The sequence below is a fragment of the Hipposideros armiger genome, unplaced genomic scaffold (genome assembly GCF_001890085.2).
Source record: "Hipposideros armiger isolate ML-2016 unplaced genomic scaffold, ASM189008v1 scaffold_61, whole genome shotgun sequence".
In the NCBI taxonomy this organism is placed as follows: domain Eukaryota; kingdom Metazoa; phylum Chordata; class Mammalia; order Chiroptera; family Hipposideridae; genus Hipposideros; species Hipposideros armiger.
Window position 1 is genome coordinate 1721664 of NW_017731411.1, and position 25177 is coordinate 1746840.

At 46.8% G+C, this 25177-nt stretch overlaps 1 protein-coding gene across 1 annotated transcript in view; it reads left to right on the plus strand.

The window, feature by feature from the left end:
- The first annotated feature begins 16164 nt into the window (after window positions 1–16164).
- HS3ST3B1 (heparan sulfate-glucosamine 3-sulfotransferase 3B1) overlaps window positions 16165–25177 on the plus strand; it is a 44395-nt gene continuing 35382 nt past the window's right edge. The window contains exon 1 of the mRNA XM_019641473.1: window positions 16165–16723. Within this exon, the coding sequence (XP_019497018.1) occupies window positions 16173–16723 (551 nt within the window). The 5' untranslated portion in view covers window positions 16165–16172. The remainder of the gene's footprint in view (window positions 16724–25177) is intronic.

Genomic DNA, 25177 nt, shown 5'->3' on the forward strand with positions numbered 1-25177 from the left:
TGCGTGGTATAATGTTCAATTCAGATGAGGCTGTAAATCAGCACCTTGTTCAATTTTTCACAAATAAAGACAGGTCCTTCTATGAATGAGGAGTTATGAAGCTCACTGAAAGATGGCAAAAGGTTATCAAACAAAACGGGCAATATATCATTGATTGATTTTTGTTCTTTATATATAAATAAGTGACCTTTGAAAAACATAGACAAAATATGTCATGATTTTTCCGAAGACCCAATATTAACAATTCAGTTGGATGGATGAGTCTCGACCTCAGAGAAAGAGGTCTGGACTGGAAATACATATTTGGAGTCATCAGAAAATAGAAAGTATTTAAAGCCATTGGATTAAGCAAAATCATCTAAGATGGAGGTAAGTCCTGGGCAACATCAACATTTAGAGATTTGGTAAAAGAGGAGGAATGAGCAAAAGAGACAGCAGCAGTGAACATGAGGCAGGAGAGAAAACAGAGCAGCGTAATGTCTCCAAAGCTGACAGATGCAAGTGTCAAGGAAGACAGCATGGCCAGCTGAATCTAACGCTGCCAGAGCTCATGTAAAATGAAGACAGAGAAGTGTCGACTGGGTATGATTTGGCTTCCTAGGGGAAGCAGGGTGTCTTAGTCAGTTCAGGCTGCTGTGACAAGATTCTGTAGACTAGGTGGGTTCAGTGACGGACATTGTTTTCTCACAATTCTGGAGACAGAGAAGTCCAAGGTCAAGTTTCTGGCTGATTCAGCGGCTGGTGAAGCTCCTCTTCCTGGCTTGCAGACACCTTCCTTCTCACTGTCCTCACACAGCAGGAGTCAGAGGGAAGGAAAGAGTGTTGGTGAGCTTTCTGGTGTCTCTTCTTACAAGGACACGAATCCTACAGGGTCAGGGCTCCACACTTACAGCTTCATTTTACCTTCATTACCTCCTTAAAGCCCTATCTCCACACAGAGTCACACTGGGGACTGGGGCTTCAACACATGCATTGTTTTAGGGGGACACAATTCAGTCCACAGCATATGGAAATTCTGGAAAGATGGCGTTTTCAACATATTCAGACTTCTCTCCTCCCCCAACTTCAATTCCAGACCCTGCCCAGAGATAAGCAGCCGCCCAAGGAAGGTACCTGGACTCTAGGAGCAGAGATCTATAGGCTGGTTGGAGGGAAAGTACCATCTGTTCACATGAAACAGCTGGTCTTCTTGGTCCCAGAGAATGCAACAGGTGGCCCAAATGTTCCCTAGCCATTATGATGGGGGTGCGAGAACAGAGTCTTCCTTTTGTGTTTTTGTAGGGGGTTAACCACCCTGCCTCACTCACAGGCTCACAGGGACACAGGATGGACGCCCCTTCCTCCACCACAGAACTGCTACCACTTTCGTACCACAGAAGCAGGAACTGGGCCCCTCTGAATGGATGTAAAAAGAGAACACACCTTGCGGACCCAGCTGGAGAGACAAGGAACAAGCAGAACTCCACAAGAGACTCTAAAACAATAAAACCACTGGGGAAGAAAGGCCGACTAAATGAAGAAGGAGAATGGTTTAGGACAGTTAAGCACAGCACAAACAGACAGTACAGGTTTCTAAAACCTATGATTTTGATTTAAAAATTTAGTAGATGAAGGAGAAAATGGACATTGGTGAGTTCCAAACAAACTGCTTAGACAATCAAGTGAAAGAAATATCTCAGAGAATAAAGGAAAAATCCAAAGGAAAAGATAGACTATTTCGAGCTCGATCCAGGAGATATAACAAGCCAAAACTCAGAATTCCAAAAGGAGTTAAATAAATGGAAAGAGAAGCAGTGATTCGGCCAACAACAAAAAAATGGCCTTAAGCAGAAAATTTGACTGTCTAGATTAAAGAGTTTTATCAAGTTCCTGGCCGAATGGTTAAGAAATTTACTTGAAAAAAGTCTACAACCCCAGAAATAAAAAAAAATTCCCGTAAGCTTCTAGACAACATGGTTACATAAAAAGGAGAAAAAAATCAGAGCGGCACATAAGCCAAAGGATTATGAAAACACATCTACAGACAACTGACTTTTTGAAAAAATTATGACTTTCTTGCATATGTACATAACAAGTTTAAGGATATCCATGGTAATCAAACCATTTAAGAATATCTGTTATCAATTGCTGCATAACAAACCAGCCCAAAAGTTAGTGACTTAAAATGACAGTTTATTATTTCTTGTAAATCTGTTGGTTAGCTAGGTAGTTTCTCTACTAGTTGCACTTAGGTGATTTATATCCACTATACAATTAACCCTTGAAAAACATGTGTTTGATCTGTGTGGGTTCACTTATATGTGGATTCTTTTCAATAAATACTGTAAATGTATTTCTCTTCATTATGATTTTCTTAATAATGTTTTATTTTCTCTGGCTTGCTTTATTGTAAGAATACAGTGTATAATACATATAACATACAAAATACATGTTAATTAACTGTTTATGTTATCAGTAAAGCTTCCGATCAATAGTAGACTATTTATTAGTGGTTGTTTTTTGAGAGTCAAAAGTTATGTGTGCATTTTCAACTGCATCTGCGGGTGGGAGGGAGGGGTGTCCCTCACCTCCACATTGTTCAAGACTCAATGCTATTTTCTTATTTTCTATGTTCTTGATACTCTGGCATCAGGGCCTCACTGAGCTGACTGCAGAGAGAGTGCCCCTCTGTGGGTAGCCAGTTCTTAGAGATAGAAAATAACTTGCCCAGGGCCAGCCGAGTGGCTCAGTTGGTTAAGAGCTTGCCCAAGAGTGCAAGCTCTGAGCAACAGGGTCGCCGGTTCGATTACCACATGGGCCAGTGAGCTGCACCCTGAACTGAGCTCCCGCTGAGCTACGAACAAGTGGCAGGATGGCTCAGCTGGTGAGAGCATGTGCTCCTAACAAGGTTGCCAGTTCGGATGGTGGGCTAGTTGAACACAGCACCTTGAGCTGAGCAGCACGACTGGACATGGAGCTGTGCTAGCTGTGTCCTCCACAACTAAGACTGAAGGACAACAACTTAGCTGTTTCCCTTCCCCAATTCTCCAACACTGTCCCTCTCCCCCAATTCTCCAATAAAATCTTTAAAAGAAAAAAAAAAGAAAAGAACAGAACTTGCTCAGGAGGGTGCTTTTCATATGCTTTCCACAGACTCCTAACCACCTCCTGTAACTGGCTCTTACATTCCAGGAGGCAATATTCCTCTGTCCCAATTGCCCAAGGCCACTGACCAGACAACTAGGGACAGCCCTTATACACCAGGGCCCCCTGAGATGCTTCCAACTAGCCGGCCCTAAACTTGCTCACCTCGCCTTACATGGCCTTCCTGAAGAAACCACCATAAAGGCTCTTGCCCATGCTTTCCCCTCACTGCTTCTACCTCTTGACCGACCCTTGGTGCCATGCCCTCTGTGTCTAGGGAACTGTGAGAAAAATGTCTTCCTTAATGGCAGTCATCTCCATGTCTGCATGTCTTACCATACCTGATTAAAATAAATCCCACATATATTTTAAAACATGGCTGGGGCTGGCTGAGTGGTGCGTTGGTTACGAGTTGGCTTGGGATGCCAGCCCTGAGCAGCAGGAACCTGGTTCAGATCCCACATGTGGGGTAGTGACACTGCGCTCTCTACAGCTAAGATGGTGAACAACAGCTCGACCTGGAGCTGGGCTGCCGTGAGTCGCCGGCGACAGCTAGGCTGCAGTGGAGCTGCAGTGAGCTGCCATGAGCCACTGTGAGCGGCCGTTCAATGGCTGGGGAGCAACTGCCTCACCCGGGAAGAGAACAATGATCACAATACCAGCATGGGCCAGTGAAGCAACGTCCTCCACAACTAGACTGAAGAAGAAAAGGACAGCAACTTGTCTGTTCCCCTTCCCCGATTCCCCAACGCTGTCCCCCTCCCCCAATTCCCCAATAAAATCTTAAACAAACAAACAAACAAACAAAAAAACATGGCCGCATTCAGCTGGAGGGTCAGCTAGAGCTCAGCTGAATCTCAGGGAAGCTGGGGCTGTTGGATCTCTGTGTGTGTGTGATCTTTCATCATTAGGAAGGTGATGCCAACACTCTAATATGCCGTATTATGCAAGTGCTTCTTAAACCTCTGCTTGTCATGTTTGCTGATGCCTCATGGAAAAAAACAAGTCATGTGGCCAAACATAGACTCAATATAAGAAAGGAATATACAAGGGCAGAGATTCCAAGTGGTATGCTTTGTTGAGGGCCATTAGTATAACAGTCAACCACAGCCATCAAAAGAATGTAAGAATATATATATATATATATATATATATATATATATATATATATATATATTTACATTCAATCTATAACTTCCAAGTCAGTAAAGGATAGGGAAAGAACTACCAAAAACCCAGTCCAACAGAAGATAAGAAATGAGATTAAAAAAAAAAAAAGCAAAGAGAAAGGATGGTAAATATAATCTAAAATATGAATATATATATATAAAAGTTTAAGTATATCATTAATTAAAAAGGAGGGCTCAACTATCTCTGTAACATGTTATTTTAAAAAATTAAATTATGCTCGGGCCAGCTGAGTGGCTCAGTTGGTTAAAAGCTCACTCAAGAGTGTGAGCTCTGAGCAACAGGGTCGCCAGTTGGATTCCCAGCCAAAGCTGAGCTGCCGCTGAGCTACCAACAGGTGGCAGGATGGCTCAGCTAAAAAAAACAAAAACAAAAAATTAAATTATGCTAAAATGTATCATGGAGTCATAGATGTTTATTATAGTATTTTTCTTTGTTTTTCTATACATTTGAGATATTTCTTAATTTTAAAATACATGTTTAAAGAGGAGTAAAGGAAAAAATCATACCTCACAAGAAGAATTATTTTTAAAATCTTATTAAGAAGTGAGGAGTAGATAACATCAAATACCAGGTTGGTAGAGCAACAGAACCCTCATCATCGCTTGTGGAAATGCAAAACGGTGCAAGCACTTTGGGACAGAGAATGGCAGTGTTTTACAAAATAAACGTACTTTTACCATATAACCCAGCAACTGCAATGCTTGGCATTTACCAAATTGAGTGGAAAAGTCATGTTCACACAAAAACCTGCACACAAATATTTATAGCAGCTTTATTTAGAATTGCCAAAACCTGCCAGCAACCAAGATGTCCTTCAGTAGGTGAACGGATAAACACCTGTGATATAACCAAACAATAGAGTGTTACTCAGTAATAAAAAGAAATGAGCTATCAAACCATGGAAAGTCATGGAGGAAACTTAAATGCATATTGCTAAGTGAAAGAGGCCAATCTAAACAGGATACACACTGTATGATTTCAACTACAGGTTTCCCCCATATCTGAAAGTAAAGCATTCCTATGACACCCTTCGTAATGGGGAAAAGCAAAGAAGCAATTACCATTACTTTTTATGTCTTTATTTTGCTCACCATGATGGAAACAATTACCTCCAGTTTTACGCTAAGTGTAACACCTTTACGAGCTCTGTTAGGCTTTTCTGATACCTTAGGACACATCTTGCTAACGGATGCACAAAATAAATTGAGATAAAGCACAGATACTCACAGATGCAGTTCAAAGCCATGGCACTTGATGCTGAAGTGCTGAGTGTAATTTCTCGAGGTGTGTGTTGCCTCTACATCAGCTTGCTGCAAAACAAGCTGAATGCTATTTTCACTTTTTGCCTTTTTTTGTAAAAGTGAAAATCTTCTTCGGGTGTCTTTTGGTTAGCAAAAACAAGTGACAATGTAAGTCTTTTGTAAAAGCAAAGTGGCATAAGGTGACTCTCAAAAAGTGGAGGATACCTATATATGACATTCTGGAAAAGGCAAAACTATGGAGACAATAAAAAGATAAGTGGCTGCCAGGGGTTTGAGGGGAGGGAGAGATGAATAGTCGGATATGTTGAGGGCAGTGAAACTATTCAGTATGGTACTGTAATGGTGGTTACATGTCATTATACACTTGTCAAAACTCATTGAATGTAAAACACACAGTGAACCCTAATGTAAACTATGCATTTTAGTTAATAATAATGTATCAATATTGGTTCATCCATTGAAACAAATGTACCACATTAAAGCAAGGTGTTAATAATAGGGGAACCTGTGTATGGGGTGGTGGTGAGATGATATATGAGACCTCTCTGTATTACCCAATTTTTCTGTAAACCCAAAACTTCTCTAACAAAAATGAAGCCTATTAATTTAATAAAAAAATGAGGAGTAAGAATAATAATTCTCTAAACTCTCAAAGAATTACAACTAATACAATCCTTCTGAAAAACAAATGAGGTCAAAGAATAGGTTCCATGTTTCAAATAAAATGCCTTAAAACAACAGAATAACAAGAAAAGCGGGCTACTAATAGAGATCAGGAAAGAGTGAAAGGGAAGAACAAAATGAAAAAATAAGAAATGAAAACAAGGGCCGGCCGAGTGGTGCGTTTGTTAAGAGTTGGCTTGGAACGCCAGAGAGCTCCGGTTCGGATCCCACATATAAGGGCCAGTGACACTGACCTCTACAGCTAAGATGCTGAACAACAGGCTCAACCTGGAGCTGGGTTGCGGTGAGTCGCAGGAGACGGCGTAGGCTGCAGCCCCTGCTGCAGTGGGTTGCCATGGGCTACCGTGTGTAGCCAGCAGCTACCATGAGCCACAGTCCAGAAGCCAACGACTGATCTGCCTCGCCTGGGAAGAGCGCAGTGATGGTCCCAACTTGGGCCAGTGAAGCAACATCCTGCACAACTAGACTGAAGAACAAAAGGACAGCAACTTGTTCCCGATCCCCCAATTCCCCAATAAAAATCTCAAAAAAAAAAAATGAAATGAAAACAATTGAATTTATTTTCAAGGATCTAGTAGACAGACTAAAGGAAATTATACACACAGAAGACCTGGAAAATATATAAGATTTAAAATTATTGTAGAAAGAAGTATCGGTATGAAAGACAAAGGAAATGTAACGTATATACAATAAGTATAAAGCTGCAGAATAGAAAAAATTCTCAATGTTATAAAATAAAAATATGTTCCTAAAAAGATAAAATAAATCATTAAACTGGAAAGGTATGTTCTGTTTCAATTAACACTGATACAGAAAAGTCGATATTGAGATGTCAGCTAGTGAAGTTATTCAACTTTAAAAGTAGTGAATAATTTGAGTCAATGTTTTGAACAAGCATGTGTTGCAGACTCTCTCCCTTGAATTCAGTTCTGAGATGCCGCAGAAGCAAGAGATCCCGGAACAACATAGGATGGAGGAAACAGGAGAAAGCCCTAGTAGGACAGAAAGCACTTCCATTTCATTGTGGGTGAAGAAAATGGTGGTCTAGATTGGAAGAGGGACAGGTGCTGCGAATGGAAAATTGGCTGGGGAGGTGATCCTTGCCTCATGTCTGTGTTCCACCCCCTCCCCTGACATATAATACACTTACACAAACAACACTTAGAAATAATAGTATCCTGAGCTTAGATACTTGCAGTTACCCTGAAAGGTGGGGTCAACTGAAGCTGGGGGGGCAAGAGGCTCAACAGGCAATGGTCGAATCCCATTTATAAGCCCAGAATTTTTCTCCCACCCTGAAAAACACATGGAGGGGCACAGGCTGGGGGCTGGTGTCTTTTCCTTCCCTAGTGACATATTATCGGCTGATAGCTTCCAGGAGCATTAGCTTACTGAGAAAAATCATACAACTGAGGCATGCAAATGAGCAGTTAAAAAAATAGAGATGCCTGATATAATATACACAGTGGTTGATATGAAGTACAGTTGACCCATGAACAACGTGAGGGTTAGGGGTACTGACCCCCTGCACAGTCAAATATCTGCCCATAACTTTTGACTCTCCCAAAACTTAACTACTACTAATCTACTGTTGACTGGAAGCCTTACCAATAGCATACACAATTAATTAACACATACTTTGTATGTTATATGTAGTACATACTGTATTCTTACAATAAAGAAAGCTAGAGAAAAGCAGTTTTTAAGTTATTAGTGTTTAAAATCAGTACATTTTAATGGAAATAACTTAATGAAAAAACTGTCACAGAATTTTGAGACCCATTAAGACAAGTTTAATGAGAAAAAAACATTACTAAGATCATAAGAAAGAGAAAATACAGTTACAGTATTTATTGGAAAAAAAACCCACATGTAAGTGGACCTACACAGTTCAAAGTCATGTTGTTTAAAGGTCAACAATACTCAGTAAATGCGTTGAATTGCAGAATGGATAACCACCGAAGAATGAACTAGCAAAATTCTATGCCAGTAGAAAACAGAACATTTCACAAAATTTTAAGTGGAAAAAATGTGTAACCCAAGAATTTTATGCCCAGCTAAATTTTTCCTCCAGTCTAAAAACACAATAGGTAGATATTCGCAAAATTTCAAGAGGTATAGCATCCACAAACTTTTCTCAAAACATCAACAATAACCGTTTATTCCATGAATTCCAGCCAACTACAATATGAATAAAAAATGAAGCTCTCAAGATTTCTTGGCTCCCTTGAGTCAAATAAAAATGAAACTCAGAGTAAACAACTCATAGAATTGTGATTAAGAGTGTAAATATTATCAACCTGACAAAGTGAAATAAAGTATACATTAGTTAATTTTTAAACTTAAAGGAGTGAAAAGTATAATAAATGTGCTAATTTACTTATTTTTCAAAGCAAGGAGTGAATAAATACTGTTTACTAAAAATAAGTAGTTTTTGGTTTTTTTTAATTACCCAAATGCATGCATTTTATTTTTCTCTTAAGTTTAGAGGTACCTTTTAGGAAACCATACCCCCAGGGATAAAGATACATTATTACTTCAATAGTTCCTTTATTTAAACATTGAAGTTATCTATAGTTGGCATTTTTTATTTTATTTTTTTTTTAAGATTTTATTGGGGAATTGGGGATTGGGAACAGTGTTGGGGAATTGAAGAAGGGGAACAGCCAAGTTGTTGTCCTTCAGTCTTAGTTGTGGAGGGCGCAGCTAGCTCAGCTCCAAGTCCAGTTGCCATCGGCCACCAATCAGTAGCTTGTGGCCGCTCAGCTCAAGGTGCTATGTTCAATCTTAGTTGCGGGTAGGCATAGCCCACCATCCCAGGTGGCAGTCAAACCGGCAACCTTGTTGTTAGGAGCACATGCTCTCACCAGCTGAGCCATCCTGCCACCTGTTGGCAGCTCAGTGGCAGCTCAGCTCTGGCTCAGCTCACTGGCACATGTGGGAATCAAACTGGTGACCCTGCTGCTCAGAGCTCATGCTCTTAACCAACTGAGCCATTCGACTGGCCCTACTTGGCATTTTTTAAAACACACACACACTGATATTGAATGATGACCCATATCATGGCAGAACACTACTACTATTTGATGCTTCTGTTTGATGGGAAAAAAAAGGCAGGGTAATACATACATGTTTCCTTGTATTTTCATAAAATAATTAAGAATAGTGGTTGCCTCTGAAAAGAAAGACTTGGGATTTGGGGTCGGAGAGTGATATTTACTGTATTTCTTACAAATTTGATTTTTTTCAGTTTGCCATCATTAAAGAAAAAGAAAAAGAACCTTACAAAATAAAGAGGAAGTAAGAGGCGTGAAAGTAGAAACTGTACATGTGTTTGGCTATGAAGAGGAACAAAAAACAGGAGTGTGTTTGGATGCTGATGTGAACCATACCGTAGTGTGAAGGGACCCAGGGCAATTTCCCTGGAGAGTGAACAGGATGTTTATTAGGAAGTGCCCTTGGGACTAACACCTATAGAAGAGAGGTGGAGAAAGCAGGCTTAGGCAGAGGGAGAAGCACAGCTATAATGCAGGCCCACCATGCTTTGCCAACCCCATAGAAAGTTCTGGAGCCCATTTACACTTCAGAGATGCCTGGAGTTGGCTGGGATGACCAGGCCTTCCGCCCTGCTTCAGTCAGTGGATGGGGACCACCTCGGGAAGGGGCCTGAAGGTCAGCCCCTGCAGTCGTGGAGGGGCTGGCAGCAGAAAGCTATGTGCTGACAGCACACCAGGAGCTGAGGCAGCATGTCCTTCACTGACAGGGTCTGGGTATCACATCTTGTCCATCACAGTGAGAGACTGATGACTCAGAACCAAGTGAAAAGGTAAGTCCTTGAGGCGAGAATGGCTGGAATCCAGAGCACTAATAGGGATCACTCTGTGTGGGGCTGGCATGTAGCTTCCTGCATTGTGATAAGAGCAAAGGAGGAGGAGTCGGGGTGGGTGCTAGTCAGTGTAGAGGTTCAGTGGAAGGAAGGTGTAGACTTCTATGTTCTCATCTATGAACTCACAGCATCTATGTTCTCAAAGAAGCTTTGAGAAACGCTGTCTCTTGTGGGAGAGAAGGTAAGAAATACTTGTCTCTGGGATTGGGAAAGTGGGCCTACGGAGACATTTAGGAAAGGTGCATGGTGCCTTCATTTACCCATAGGAGGTTGATGGTGGAAAATTAAAGCAGAACCAGTCATCTCTATGGCAGGATTTCTTCCAGCAACTCAGTGGCGCAGGCCAGAAAGGTTGAAGACAGGATTGGCCTTTAGGGGTTTCCATCATCGGGAGAGTATAATGGAGAAAGAAAGAGGCTGAAGGCATTTGTAGGAGAGGAGTACAAATACAGACAGTGGCACTGAGGCTCAGAAGCGTTGTGTAATTTATTCAGTGTCACACAACCAGTAGTTGGGAACCAGATTAGGAAAAGTAATGCAGCCCTGGTGTATCACATGTCAGGGCCCTGGCAGGAAAGATATGGCACACTTTGGGGAATTTGAGGCAAGTGTATGTAGTAAAAGAACTAGTTACAAAGGTGCTGGAGGAGGAGAGAACACATAGGAACAGCACAGTGCCTTGACACTGGTAATGTGAGATGTCTTTACCACCTTAGGCCTGAAGAGGTGAGTGGGACAGTCATTGAAGAACCTGGTGAGGGCCAGCTGAGTGGCGCGTTGGATAGGAGTTGGCTTGGAAAGCCAGCTCTGAGCAGCAGGGCCCCAGTTCGGATCCCACATGAGGGCCAGTGATGCTGCGCCCTCTACAGCTAGGATGGTGAACAACAGCTCCACCTGGAGCTGGGCTGCTGTGAATTGCCCCAGACAGCGTAGGAGGCAGTGGGACTAGTGTGAGTTTTTGTGAGCTGCTGTGAGCAGAGTCCAATGGCCAGCGCGAGTGATTGCCTCACCAGGGAAGAGCGCAATGACAATACCAACATGGGCCAGTGATGCGACATCCTCCACAACTAGACTGAAGAATAAAAGGACAGCAACTTGTCTGTTCCCCTTTCCCGATTCCCCAACGCTGTTCCCTCCCCCCAATTCCCCAATAAAATCTTAAAAAAAAAAGAACCTGGTAACAGCAAGGCTGTGTGAATACTTCCTGGGGAGGACAGCAGCTAGCCTTTGATGACTTAGCCAGGAGGAAGCCTGGGGCATAAGTTCCTCACCTCGGTCTCCCCACCACTCCCTGCTTCATTCGCCAGAGACAAGGGCAGGCACCTCTGGCCCACAGCAGGGTGCATGTGGAAGAGGGGTTTGGGATCAGCGCACGACCTTGACTCCTCAGGACACAAGTCACCAAACCAATCTGGGCATCGAACTGCTTTGATCTATAAAATAAGAGCAATCGTCTCTCTTCTGTGATTTGCAGAGGTTTACTCATACATGGCAACACTTACTGCAAATGTCAGCTGCATATACACGCGTGGGGCGGTGGGTGAAACTTAGGCTGGTAGGTCCTCATTCCCATAGGCGCACCTGGGACTCAGCGCAGGGGAGCGTTTCTTTCCTGTCCGTGGGACTCTTCCAAAGAATTCTAAGCCCCGCCGTCTGGCCAGCAGCGGCAGCCGCGGAGCTGGGCAAATGCCTGCCTCTAACCAGTAGCTTCCCACGGGCTGAGTGGCTCCTTCGAACCCCGGGGGAGAAGGGGGCGCTTCGGCAGCCTAGACACCTGGGAGACTTGGACGGCCCCATGAGTTCCGGGACGCGCGGCGGGGGAGAGGGTCCCACATAAGCCCAAGCGGAGCGACGAGTCTCCCGCCCTGTGTGCTGGGGAAACCTTCCGGCGGCGGCAGCCCCAATCTTCGCCTCTGAATCCCTGGCAGCTAGCAGAGCGCCCCCTTGCGGGCGGGCATTGGAGCCGCCGCCGGGATCGCGGCCCTTCACCTCCCGCCGCTTGGAGGAGGGTACCGGTTCCGGTGACCGGAACTGGGCTCCAAGCCACCGGCTCCGGCAGCCCTAGGAAAAGCGACCATTGCGGTCCCGCAGGAAGTAGTAGTGGGGCTTGGACCAGAGACACAGCGGGTCACCAGGCGGCGCTGGCAGGGGGCGCGAGCAGCTGCAGGCGCCTCTCCTCCTGAGCCCAGAATCAGAGAAATTTAAGGCGAAAATATCGCAGGGATCTTTTGGTCCAAGTCTCCTATTTAACACTTGGGGAATTTTAGGGCCAGAGAATTACCTGTCTGGAGTCACACAGCGGGTCGTTGACAGCAGGACCTGGGGTAAAAGGAAAAGGAGATGGTCCCCTGAGGTGGCCCTGTCCCTTTCCAAAGGAGAGGGCCTGCCTGCCGGATTAGAACCCTCAGGGACCGCAGGTGAGCAACCCAATTAGCTAATCCCAAACAAACCAAAATAAAACAAACCTTACAGGTGTGCTGGAATTGAATTCGCTCCTTTCTAGATTTTCCGTTGCAAGATTTTCAAATGTTTATCAGAGATAAACCTTTCTCCCAGTTTGGGTGAATGCGCTTTACTAAAGGACAGGCTTGGGCGTGGGGGGACCCTGTACTGCAGAACAGTGGTAAGTGCAGAGGCGCAAACTGGGTTTACGGTCAGCTTCGCCACCAACTCTGCCTAGGGTTGAGCCTCAAGTTCCGCATCTGCAGAATGGAACGATGGGAGAGATAGTGTTTGCCAAGGGCAGCCTGCAGCGGATTTGGGGGCTCAACCTGGGTCTGGGGTGCGCAGTCCGCAGACCAGCCAAGTGGGCGGAAGGGTCAAAGCGTGCGGCAGCCGCTTCACAGCCTGCGGGGTTCGGCTCAGGCTCCAAATGACCCGCGGACCTTGGGCTGCGGAAGTCCCTGGGCGCTGCGCACGCCGCGAACTCCCTCATTGTTCTCGCTGCTGGGGTTTGAATGCGCGCTGGGTGGACGCGGACGACGACTTGGCTCTGGGGTGCTGGGCTCTGCGGAACACTGGGCAATTTCCGATGCCCACGTCTTTGCTTCCACTCCCTCCCTTCACCTCCCGAGAAAAAGATCCTAAATGTATCCGGGAGCCTCCATTTCTAATTGTTCACTTTTTTTTTTCTCTTTTACACAAGACTTTGCTAACCCTCAGGGCAGAGACCATTTTTATTAGGATTATCAAAATCACCGGGCCTAAAGTTTAGCCACATGGGAGCCAAGATTCTTCTGAACACATACAAATCATAAACCACTACCACCCTCCGCTCCCCCCCCCCACAACCCAAAAAAGTCAGTAAGCTCATATGCCGCCTAAACATCAAAGACAGTAACAATTTTCCCCCTTAATAAGGTGATTTTTAAAGACATGCCCTTCGGAGACACCGTTAGCGTCTCACATTTCCAAAAGACAAAGTCCGGATAATGCTCAGAAATATATTCTCATGGTTCAGAATAAATAAATAAATAAATAAATAAATAAATAAATAAATAAATAAATAAATAAATAAATAAATAAATAAATAAATAAAAGGATAAGTTACTTCTCTAAAAAAACTAACATAACATCCGAAAGAAAAGAAGTTAGAAAGAAATTCTCCAGCTGGAAAAAGGGGAAAAGAAAAGCTGGAAAGAAATTCTCTCTGCGAATATAAAAGGGGAAGGAAAAACCCTTTATCTAATTTATTTGCCCCTCAACAGTATTGTTGGAAAATATCTTGGGCTGAAGGCAATTAGTTACAAAGAGGTGGCACGGAGCACAGCTGGGGCGCGTCGGACCGGTTGTGACCGCTGGGTTATCAGAGCCCTCCTGGGTTAACGCCGCCGCTCTCTAGCACATTTTCGAACCCGGGGTGCTAACGGCCCACTGGCCTCCTCAGTGTTCTCCAGGCGCAGTGGACCCAGACCCGGGGTAGGGCTTCGGGACTCAGGACACTTGGGGACATTTACTCAGGAAGGAAGCGAGAGCGCGCGAGGATGGCGGCGGAGGCTAGCCTGGAACAGCGCTACGGAGGGACCAGGGCTCAGGTTGCTTTCGCCGCTCCCACTTGCGCGGAGGGTGAAATGCAACGTAGGCGGCGGCACTCCTGAGCCACCTCGTGGGCCACACGCAACCCGCTGGAGCGCGATTGGGTCTGAATCCCAAGAAGCGTTCTATCCCGGAACAGCGCGCAGCCGGGCATCGGAAGCCCGCTGGCCGCGCTGGAGCCAGATTGCGGCATCGAAAGCTTGCTGAACACCACTGGGATGAACTTGAAATCCTGAGCTTCCGAACTCCACGCGCAGGGACAAGAAAGCAGCAGGATGCAGCACCTTTCGCCCGCGCTTTCCCCATCCAGCGATTACAGTTCCTCCGGAGCTCAGCTCCTCAGCCCCCGCTTCCGCCCCCGCCCCGGCCGGATATTTTTTCCGAGAACAGGGGACAGCGGCTTCGAGTGGACTTTTGACTATTAAATAAGTGCAACTCAATGATCGATTTGCTCCCAGTTGACGTTTGACTTAAAAAAAAATCGGTGGGAAACAAACATCACCTAATAATTAGTGTAGCAAGGTCAGCAAACCAAACTGTATCCTAAATGAAGGAAAATATTGGCTTTATTAATTATTCAGGGAAAAGGGAAGATTGAACATTTTCTTAAACTTAGCATCTCCTACAAACTCACATCCGGACTAAACTTTCTACACGTGACTTTCACATTCACTTTTCTACCAGGAAACTTTTAACCAGCCTTTATCTCCTTGTTAATTTCTCCCACCCCGCCCCCCACCTTACCCCAGGGGTTTGGGAAACTAGGGAAGATTTTTTTCCCTGAAGATAGTTTACTCCGATTCCAGCTAACCGGCAGCATTAGAGAGATCAATTCCCGGCAAATAAGAAGAAAAGCCTTTTTAAAAAAGAATAATAGACAGCGATTTCCAAATATGTTTTCCACTTGAACTTCCTAAACTGGTGCCTGTCCCGGAAAGGTATCTGAGTCCCCAGCGTGGGATGGGATTGTTTGGGGGCTGCATGCATGTCCGGCCTGACTCTAGCTCCTCCAACCCCCTCCCGACTGCACAAGACACACACACACACACACACACACACACACACACACACACACACAAACACACATCACGAGCCCACCCACGAAACATCTGGATGGGGACTCGCGTCCCGACATATGGGCAACTTCAGCCAAGGTTGGCTCCGGGAAGAGAGTGAGGAAAGGCGCGCGGGTGCCGAAGCGCACCACTCAGTGGGGTCTGTCCCCTTCCAGCGCTAGGTCACGCCAGCATCCTTCCTACCATCTACTCCTGTCACCAGCCTCTGGCTCCGCCCCTCTGATCCCACCCCTTGTACTGCAACCAGTAGCAACCCCGAACCACTCTCCACCGCCCCAAACCTTTCCACACCCCCACGTCCTAGGAGCTGGTTGGCTGCTGAACCCTCAGCGAAGCCGCTGTATTTGCATGGTGCTGCAGGTTTCTGGTAGGTGGAGTGACCTGTCACTCCTGGTGGCCGGACCCGCCTACTCCACCTCTGTCTCAGACTCTTCCTGCGCAGTTCTCCTTCGCAGCCTCTGCGAGGAAGTGCCGGGGCTGCTCTCTGGCTCCATTCGCAGGGCTGCGAGGAGGCAGCCCCGGCGAGCAGCAGTGCGCACCGTCCGGAGTGGCCAGGGAGCGAGCGGGAGTGCAGCGTTCTTCTCCTGACCCAGAGCGGGGCGTCGCGCCGCAGGAGCGGTCCGCAGGCCAGCAGTTGCCGCCACCCGACTTTCGTGCCAGTTGCGGCTCCTCCCGGGCAACATGTCAAAAGCCGCCGCCGCTACAGCTGCCGCCGCCACCTGGGGAAGAGCAGCAGCAGCAGCAGCAGCAGCAGCAGCAGCAGCAGCAGCAGCAGCGGTGGCCGCGGGCGCGCGGGGGCAATAAGCCGAACCACCGGGCGTCCGGAGGGCCAAAGACCCCTCTCCGCGCTCCCTGTTCCGGCGGGACCCGCGCCATGTGCTGAGCCATGCCCCTCGCAGCGCCCGCGGGCAGCGCATGGGGCAGCGCCTGAGCGGCGGCGGATCCTGCCTCGATGTTCCCGGCAGGCTCCTGCCTCAGCCGCCGCCTCCGCCACCGGTGAGGAGGAAGCTCGCGTTGCTCTTCGCCATGCTTTGCATCTGGCTCTACATGTTCTTGTACTCGTGCGCCGGTTCGTGCGCTGCCGCACCGGGGCTGCTGCTGCTGGGCTCTGGGTCGCGCGCCGCCCACGCCTCGCCGGCCCTGGCCACCGGTCCCGATGGGGCTTCTCCCAGGCTGCCGTTCCAGGCGGCGCCAGCCACCCCGTTTGCTGCGGTCAAGGACACGGCCGACGGCGCCGGGAGTCAGGAGGAACAGAGTCCCGAGGCGCCGGACTCTTCCAGCCCCATCTCCAGCTTTTTTAGTGGGTCCGGGAGCAAGCAGCTGCCGCAGGCCATCATCATCGGCGTGAAGAAGGGTGGCACGCGGGCGCTGCTTGAGTTCCTGCGCGTGCACCCCGACGTGCGCGCCGTGGGCGCCGAGCCCCACTTCTTCGACCGCAGCTACGACAAGGGCCTCGCCTGGTACCGGTGAGTTTCCGCGCCCGGGCAGGGGGCGCCAGCTGCGATCCAGAACGGGAGGAGGGAGACGTGGCATGTGCTGGGGAAGTGACAGGGGTGCAGCCTGGGACCACTGGGGTCGGGGAGGGGCAGAGAACCAACGCGCGGGGCTGGCCAGCAGCTCTGAGAATCCCGCCCCAGAGCGGTACCCGGTGTGCACCACCTTCGCCCCCCCGCCGCGCCACAACCCATAGAAACTTCTCGAGGAGTTCTGGCTGCTCAGTGGCCCACGATACCCTAACACTAATCAGGAGAGCGCTACTCAAAGTGGGGACCGCGACTGAGACGGCGCTCAACCTTCTAACTGCGGCCGTGTCCCAAACGAATTAATCCAGTGTTGCTCGTATTTTATTCTTCCTCTCTATGCCTGGGACATTCTGCGCCCCGCCGGCCAGGGTAGACCGACTTTAAGAATAGCTTCTGCTCCCCAGATGGAGATGTGGGGGGTGGGAGTGACCGCGTCCTATTCAGGCTGCAGGGAGTCTGTTCACTTTTCTGGACCCCGAACCCGCAGAGGGTCAAACTCTTCGCTAGCGAGCAGCTCCGGCTGGGAGGGTAAACTGGGCGGGGTGGTCCCTGCGCCTCCGACTGGCGGACGGGTGGCGGCGGGAGGCGGGCGGAGCGCGGAGCGTGGAGCGGTGCTGGTCTCTGTCGGGCAAAGACTAGCACTGCAGCAGGCGGGAGCAGCGCGCAGCTTTGAAGGGTTCCCCGCGCGTCCCGCACGGCCCGCCGGTTCCCGCCTCCCCGGCCTGGGTGCTGGGAGAGCAACGACTAGATCTTGTGTCTCCTCGGGCCCTTTACACTTCGGGGCGCAAAGAATATTGGGGGCCCACTTATTAAGAAATATGGGTTGTCCCGAGGTCGCGGCTTCCGGAAACTTGGTTTTCGAGTCGCGTTGTGGGTCCTGCTCCAAAGGGACAGCGGCTCTCGGGGTCATAATCACGACCTCTACCCAACGCTTCCCGCATTGCGGGTCTTTGGGGTGAGCTGTTTAGGTTGACCGAGCTTCCGGTGAGGCGCTGGTGGGCAGAGGGTCCAGACTCCCGCCTTCGGAAACCTAGTTGCCAACCAGGGGCCCGGCCACCGGCCCCCACCCCTTGTACCTGGTCACCCCACACACACACCCTCACAAGTAGGACTCATTTGACTTCCCGGCACCCCTCCAGGCCCAAACAGCCTGCAAGAGGCTCGAGACTTCGGAAAGCCAAAGGGAAGAGTCGAAGCGAGCTCCACTCCCTGCCCCCACACCCCCATGGACCCCAGGAGAGGATGGAAGATAAAAGGGGGCTGAGCCAGTGGATTAAAACCTCTCTCTTCCCAGCCTCGCCCTCCCCCTCTCTTTTGTCCTTCAGGTTTTTATTATTGTCAGCAGTTGCCCAAGTCTCAAGGTTTAGCCAGCCGTGACAGTCACCCGTCCCACCGTTCCCGGGCAGTGGACGCTGGCTGTTAAATCTAGTAGTCGGACGCCTAGATTATCGTCCTGGCTCTGGCAGTTCGCTAATGGGGCCAAGCCTCAGTGCTCCCCTTGGTCCATGGAATGGTGTGGTTCTCCGCAGGGAGAGGACGCGGGAGTGCACTGAGGCGTTCAGGTGCCTGGCTGGCACTTGGGGAGACTCTCTTAACTGTTAGCTATTGTCTTCAATTGTATTGTTACTACTTCTACCACCACTTCTCCTCCTGGGATGCCGATCCTGGGCCCGGGGTGGCTGGCGATCACTAGCGCCCTTCCAGGTGGAACCCGCCAGAGGCCGGAGGCAGCCCGGAATTTTTCTGAGATCAGACACGCGGGGGACCGGGCTGGGAGGAACTGGCAGGAAACTAACTGAATCCTTCACGGCAAGCGGTTTTAGAAGCACCTGGGGTAGACTGTGGAAATCCCCACAGGAAGATTCAGGCAGTCTCTTAGGCGGCTGCCCTCCACCTGCTACGTTCCTTTTGATTGACTCAAAAACGCTGAATAAAGAACGAAGTCGCTCTGGAAACGCTCGCAGCACGCCTGCAGCCGTGAGCGCAGCCGGGAGCCTCGGGCAGTACAGGCGCCCCAGGGCGGCGTAGTTAGCGGGGCCGCTGGACTTGGGGGCCACGGGGACTGGGCCGGGCCGCTGGAAGCGGGGAGTTCCTCAACCGCTCAAGCCATCTCCCTGAATCGAAGAGCCAGGCTGTCGGGGCCAAGAGGCCCAGGGCCCCCGGTGGTGACCCCGCGGACCCGGCTACGGGAGGAACAAACCGCTAGCACCACAACTCTTCCCAGACTCCGCGGTCTCCCACGGCTCAAGCAGCGCCGGGTGTGGCCACGGGGTTAGTGGATTTTTTAAGGAAAAAAATATCCATGTTAAATGCCCTTTGCTTACTTAAAAAAATTTAATTAGTGAAGAATCTTCTGGATGTCTGAGTAAATGTGTGGACTTAGAATTATTTTGAAAGCAGAGGTTTTAACTATAAACAACCACATCGGGAGGAGACGCCTGACCCAGAAAGCTTTTACTAAAATCCCGTGCCCAGGGAGTACTCTTCGCCCCCGCTGGGCCAAGCGCTGCTGCCCGCCAGAGTTGCATCTCTGTTGTATCTCCCGCGCCGCCCTTACGGGCAGGCAGCAGATTGGAGAGGAGCACAAACAGTAATTAACCTGAGAGAATTGCAGTTCAGACACGTGGTTAAAACAAGTCCTCATAACGAGAAAATAGGAGAGAGGGGAGACATTTTGAAAGCATTTAGACATTTTGAAGTCATTAATCTGTAGGCACGGATGGTTGAACTCGAGGGTCAGCATCGTAATCCGTTGGAGAAGGAGATCTTGGCTGCGCCTGTGCGAGTCGTTAATGTGTTTAATCGGTTGGTACACAGTCCTACTAGTGGCCTAACCAGACTGAGCGGATTTGCATGAAGTCAAAGAAATTGCTTGTAGTTCCTTACACGGTCACCCTTAGGCAGAAGAGGTGGGATTGTGGTGGGAAAGGAGCCCACAGTGGTGGTGACTCTGAGCTGACCTCGCCACTGGCCAGAGAGCGGAGCTTTCCCCCTGACTTATCTGCGCAAAAATCAAACACGCTGGTACACGAGGCCCATCTGCCCTGGAACCTGAGTATGTTTTAGTCTGGGATTAAGACTTGTGAGTTTACTTTTCTTGTTTATTATCCAGCTATTTTTCTTGAACCAGGCCTCCCAAACTTGTCAGGTGCTGGTGAGCACCCCAAGGAGTGACTTATCAGGACTTTGGGTGAAACTGGCCTTTACCTTCTATTCCAGGTCGCGATGGTGTTGGAGAAGTCTGGGCCTGTGGTTCTGGGGGGGCCTCACCCATGCCAGCTTGGGAAAAGCACACACCCTGCACATTTAGGTTCTGAATATGGACTGAAGCTTCAATTAAATAGATATGTTCTTTAATATTAAAGTCTCTCGTTTTGGTTTGGCATAAATTTGGTAGATTTTCACAAATTTTAATGACCTCAGTTTGGGAATTAGGTTAGCCAAATACTATGATTGTTAATTTTTATATAGAACTATGCCTTAGACTTTACAGTGGCAGAAACTCTTTCCCTGCCTTGACTCTTCTTTTCATTTTTGGCTGTACAAAATAAGCTGACGCTTTAATGCTGTGTCCACATTTTTTTAAAACCGTAGTGTAGTGTTGTGTGTGTGTGTGTGTGTGTGTGTGTGTGTGTGTGTGTGTGTGTGTGCACGCGCGCTAATAATATTGGTAGCTAGCACTTACTGAATGTTTTCCCAATGTGCCAGGCGCTGTTTCAAATTTACAGGATTAGCAAATTTAATCCTCATTACAATCCTGTGAAGTAGTTACTTTTTATAGATGATAAAACACAGGCACAGAGAGGTTAAGCAACTTGCCCAAGATCCCTCAGCTAAAAAGTGGCAAAGCTATAATAATATGCCAACGCAGGCAGTCCTGCTCCAAAGGTCACTCTGCCATGCTTCATTGCTTAAGTGACCAAAAACTTGATGTTGGTCATATATCATGAGTTCAAGACTGGATTGCTTTAAAAGAGTTTGAGTTCTCTGATGTACCTCTAGTGACCTCAGTGTGGATTGCTCACTTTGTCATTCACTTTAAAAGAATATCAGCTTCAGAACAAGCTAGCTGCTATGTCCAAAGTTGGTTTATGACTAAAGTGAGAATAATTTCATCATTATGGCAGTTTGGTTTCTCTGCCTGCAATGGACAGTTAGATTCAAAGGAATCATTAAAATGACAAAAATATCCCTCAAGTATAAAGTCTGAAAAAACATAGGGAATGTCCTGTGAATATACTGAGAATAGATTTATTCTCATCCATTCCCCCCTTTTTAAGGCTGGGAGGTTTGGGAGGACATAGTGTTAAGAGAGATGTTTCAAAACTTCTTCGAAGAAATTTATTCATTTAAAAGAAGTGGGGTGCCCCAAGAAAAGAATGAAAACTTGTACTTATTAACCAGAAGACAATTGTAATTAACACTTTGAGTAGCTTTCTTTAGAATTAGATTCTAAAACCCAGTAACTTCAGCAAATCTCTCTTGAAAACTAATAGCTGAAAATAGCAACTTTTCCTACATTTTTAATTTCATAAATGCTGAGAAAACTTATCTCTCTCCTACTTTCCTAGTCTATTTCTAAAAACTTGGTGGCAAAGGCTTTCTGTCTTCACTGAGGGAAATTTGAGATAAGATCTGATTGTGGATAATCCTTTTTGAAGTAATTGCACTTTCTCAGTCCTGGAGTTTAAACCAAGTATGTAACTCACTTCAAGCTCCTGGGTGAAGATCAAAAATCTACATTTATATGCAACAATTTGAAATACAAACCGTCATGTTACAAAGCTGTCAAGATTTATTAGCAAGACAGTGTAGCATGTGTTGAACTCTGTTTTTAATTAGGCACCTAAATTAGACCATAAAATGGTTGATTAATCTTTTACAAGTTGAGGGGGAAATGTAACATAAATTAACCTAATCATAAGTGTTTTCCCAGATGCTCTCAGTTAATAAAATAGTCAATATTTAATGGCAAGCTATTTGTTTTAGATAAATAAAATGCCAAAATGTATGAATTAAATTACACTTATTATCTTCTAAATGATATTATTATTGAACAAGTCTCTAAAAATTAGATTGCGGCCCATGTCTTAAAAAAATTTATCAAAATAGAATACTGCAATTTGACTAAACTGACTAACGTAGATTTTGCCTTTTTAATGGAGCCTGATTATTAAAAGTTTACAATTTAATATAGACTAATATTTATAAAAGACATTTCCAGCTAAAGTTATATTATTTGAAATTTTAAAGTGATTTGTCACAGCCTGTTTTCCTAGTTCTGTGTTTTATTTTTCTTTGAAGAAACACTTTTAGCTATTTTTAAAAACCAACTTGTCACAGAAACCTCATTCCAACTATGTATGCTAATTTACCTTTTTGTTTAAAATATGTTGTAGGAATAAGGTTTTCTGATTATATAAGATGATCTTTTGAATCACTAAAATTATTTAGAATTAAAAGTGCACCAAGAATTTAAAAAACAAACCAACCCACCAATCAGTGTTATATTAAGGAAGTGACATTTATTTAAAGCTTCAGAAATGAAATACTATGTGCCTATGACTGCTTGCTTGCCTACTGCTTTCTATGTCAGTAGTTTCTGAATACTTTATGTTCTTACTCTACGAACATGGAAATTAAGTTGATTGACAGAAACACAAAATGTCCATTTTAAAGGGAGAGCATAATGAGCATTTCTTTTGCTGTGAATAGAGTTAGTTTCCAAATAGGGCTCTACCTCTCTCATTTAACAGTCTGTGATTTCAGACAGTAAGGGACATTTCAGTCCTAGGCTGTTGGGATAGTCAGGAATCCCAGAAAATGAATTCCCCAAGTATGTGGCATATTTTCAAGGGTAATGAATACAATATGCTGCCTACCTCAAGTGAAAACATTTACCATGACCAAAAAGAAATGAGATACCGATATCTTTGAAAACTACTTGTAAGTAAAGAATAAAACTTTTTTTAATATTTAAAACATTATTACCTTGTTAGAACTCTCATGTTCCTCTCCAACTATACCTAAATAAAACTCACAGCAAATAAAACTGATGTTAGTGTATATTAATTTTTCTTTCTGATTTTAGATTTGGGGAAAAGTTAAGGATGTGAGGAGCAGTTACCAGTTTAATAACATGATAATAAATAATTTTCATTGCAGCCAAGAGGCTCTGTATTAAAATACTGCTAATGCTAATAAAAACCCCCATTAATTTTCTCTGCACATAAGAGCTATTAATAATTTCCTTTATGTTATATCTATATCTTAAATTCTTCCTTTAAAATGCCCACTTCTGTGGCTGCAAATATATTAAAAATAGCATAACATGGTGGGTCCTTCAAAAAATTTACTTCAATGTGTCATGGATGAAACATGTTTAACTAGCAAAGCTGTACTGCAATTTGTTCTCCTCCTGGAGAGGCTGCTTTTAAAAATTATGAGTGCAGATCTGTGCAGACAGAGCTGGTTAAAGAGTATTGCCAGCGAGTTTGTATTTTCTACGGTCATTATAAAATTATGTGTATACACACACATACACACACACATACATTCACTGTGACTTTAAGTTGCTAAATCAGTAACAGAACAGATAAGCTCTTGGAATAAAATATTTTTCTTCTAAATATAGCAAATGTGTTAAAATAAGACCCAGGTTTAACATCAAGTCAATTGCACTTCAGCCTAGACTAGACTGTTTCTTGCCAACAGGTCAGTACTTTTAAACACTCTTGGGCAGAATATGAATGATTCCACGTCGTTCATCAAGCAACTTGGGCACGGATGATTCAGAATTCCTGTCATCTTCCAAATCGTTGTCCCGCAGCACTTAACGGTTACACTTGCTTGGAAACCCATAAAATACTGAATGATTGTTCTGGCAATATGAGACTTGGGGCAACAAATGGAGAGTTGGAAAAAAATATTGGGAAGGGAAATGAGAAGTCTCCCGCACACTCTTGATGTAATGAATGGGGGGCAGGAAGAAAAGTGTGGTGAAAGAAGTGTCCAACATGGACCCAGACAGGCCTCAGACGTTGCCACGTGTCTGTTCCTTTCTGGCAGCTGGAGGACCGTTCCCGTACACCTCTCGTTCTGAAGGTAGCCAAGCGCGCAGCCAATGGCAGAGAAAATGGCTCCCTGGCTGACCGGCCTCGGGGATCAGTCAGCAAGGTCCCTGTGTCGCGTGGGATCGCTGCATCTGGTCCGAGGACCGCTGAGCCCAGGAGACAGATGGCCGAGCTTCCTTCCCTGCGTTGGGGGCGTGGCCGGCGGTCTGGCCCGGGGCTGCCCCTCCGCCCCGCGGGTCGCCTGTCGCAGCCACGTGACCAGCCGGAGCCCGGCGCTCTGGTCTCACCTGTTGAGCTGAGCCTGGCGTAGCTGCCTGCGCTTGCAGTGGGCGGAGCCGGCGGACCCATCCCCGCACTGATTGGTTAGAGGGGCTGCCGGTAGACCAATGGCGTCCCGCCTGCGTGATAGCCGGGTCCAGAGGGGTGGGCGGAGCGGGCGCGTCGGGCTGTGGCCCGGGCTGGCTTTCCCCGTTGCTCTGCGTCGAGCCAGTGGAGCTGAATTAGTTCTGAGCCGCCGTGTGCTTTCGTAGCCAAGCTTATCAGCTGATCTATTGTATTCCCTTCCTTTCCTCTTTTTGTCTTTTCTAAGCCCTCCTGCACAGGTGTCCCTGCCTTGTGGAGCGGAGGTGTCTTTTCTTTGAATGTTTACCTCTGTTGGGCAGAGCAGTAAGGACAGAGTTGCACTCTCCCTCCCTGAACTCGTGGCTGCTGGGACATGGGCCTGAATGAATGAATTCGTCAGAGCTGGTGGAGGAAACTGTCTTTTAAGGGCCTTATTTTGGAGCAGGGAAGAGGGTAGGGTTGCGCGCTAGAAAGTAAATCAATTGAGTCAGTTTTCAACCAGCGCGTTTCTGTTCTTTCTCTCCTCCCCTCCACCCCCCACTGTTCACCCTTTTCTCCTTGGGGGGAAAGAAATACGTACTCCTCACTTTACCCAATTCTATAATGGGTGCGTAAAATGCGATTCAGCAAACTCAGTAGATAACCCAAAATAGTTTCATTTTCCTAATGTGGCCGGTTAAATGACAGGATGAAGAGAAAGGTGGGAAAGATTCTGAAGGAGAGGAGGGAAAAGCAAAGGCAGGTAGCTCAAATCTTCGCTGCACTGAGACAGTTGCCGGTTCTCCTCCCCAGCACTTCTCTGCTGCCCCCCAAGTTCCCCTGGAAGGCACACGCTCCCCTGTCGCCCGCCTTCTCCCAGTCTCTATATCCACAGTCTGCAGCTGCCCCCTACCCAGAGGGGGAAGGAATGCTTCCCCTTTGGGCAACCTGGAAGCCCCTTTCTGCTCCCCCAGCCTGCAGGGTGGGCAGGAAGGGGTCTGTG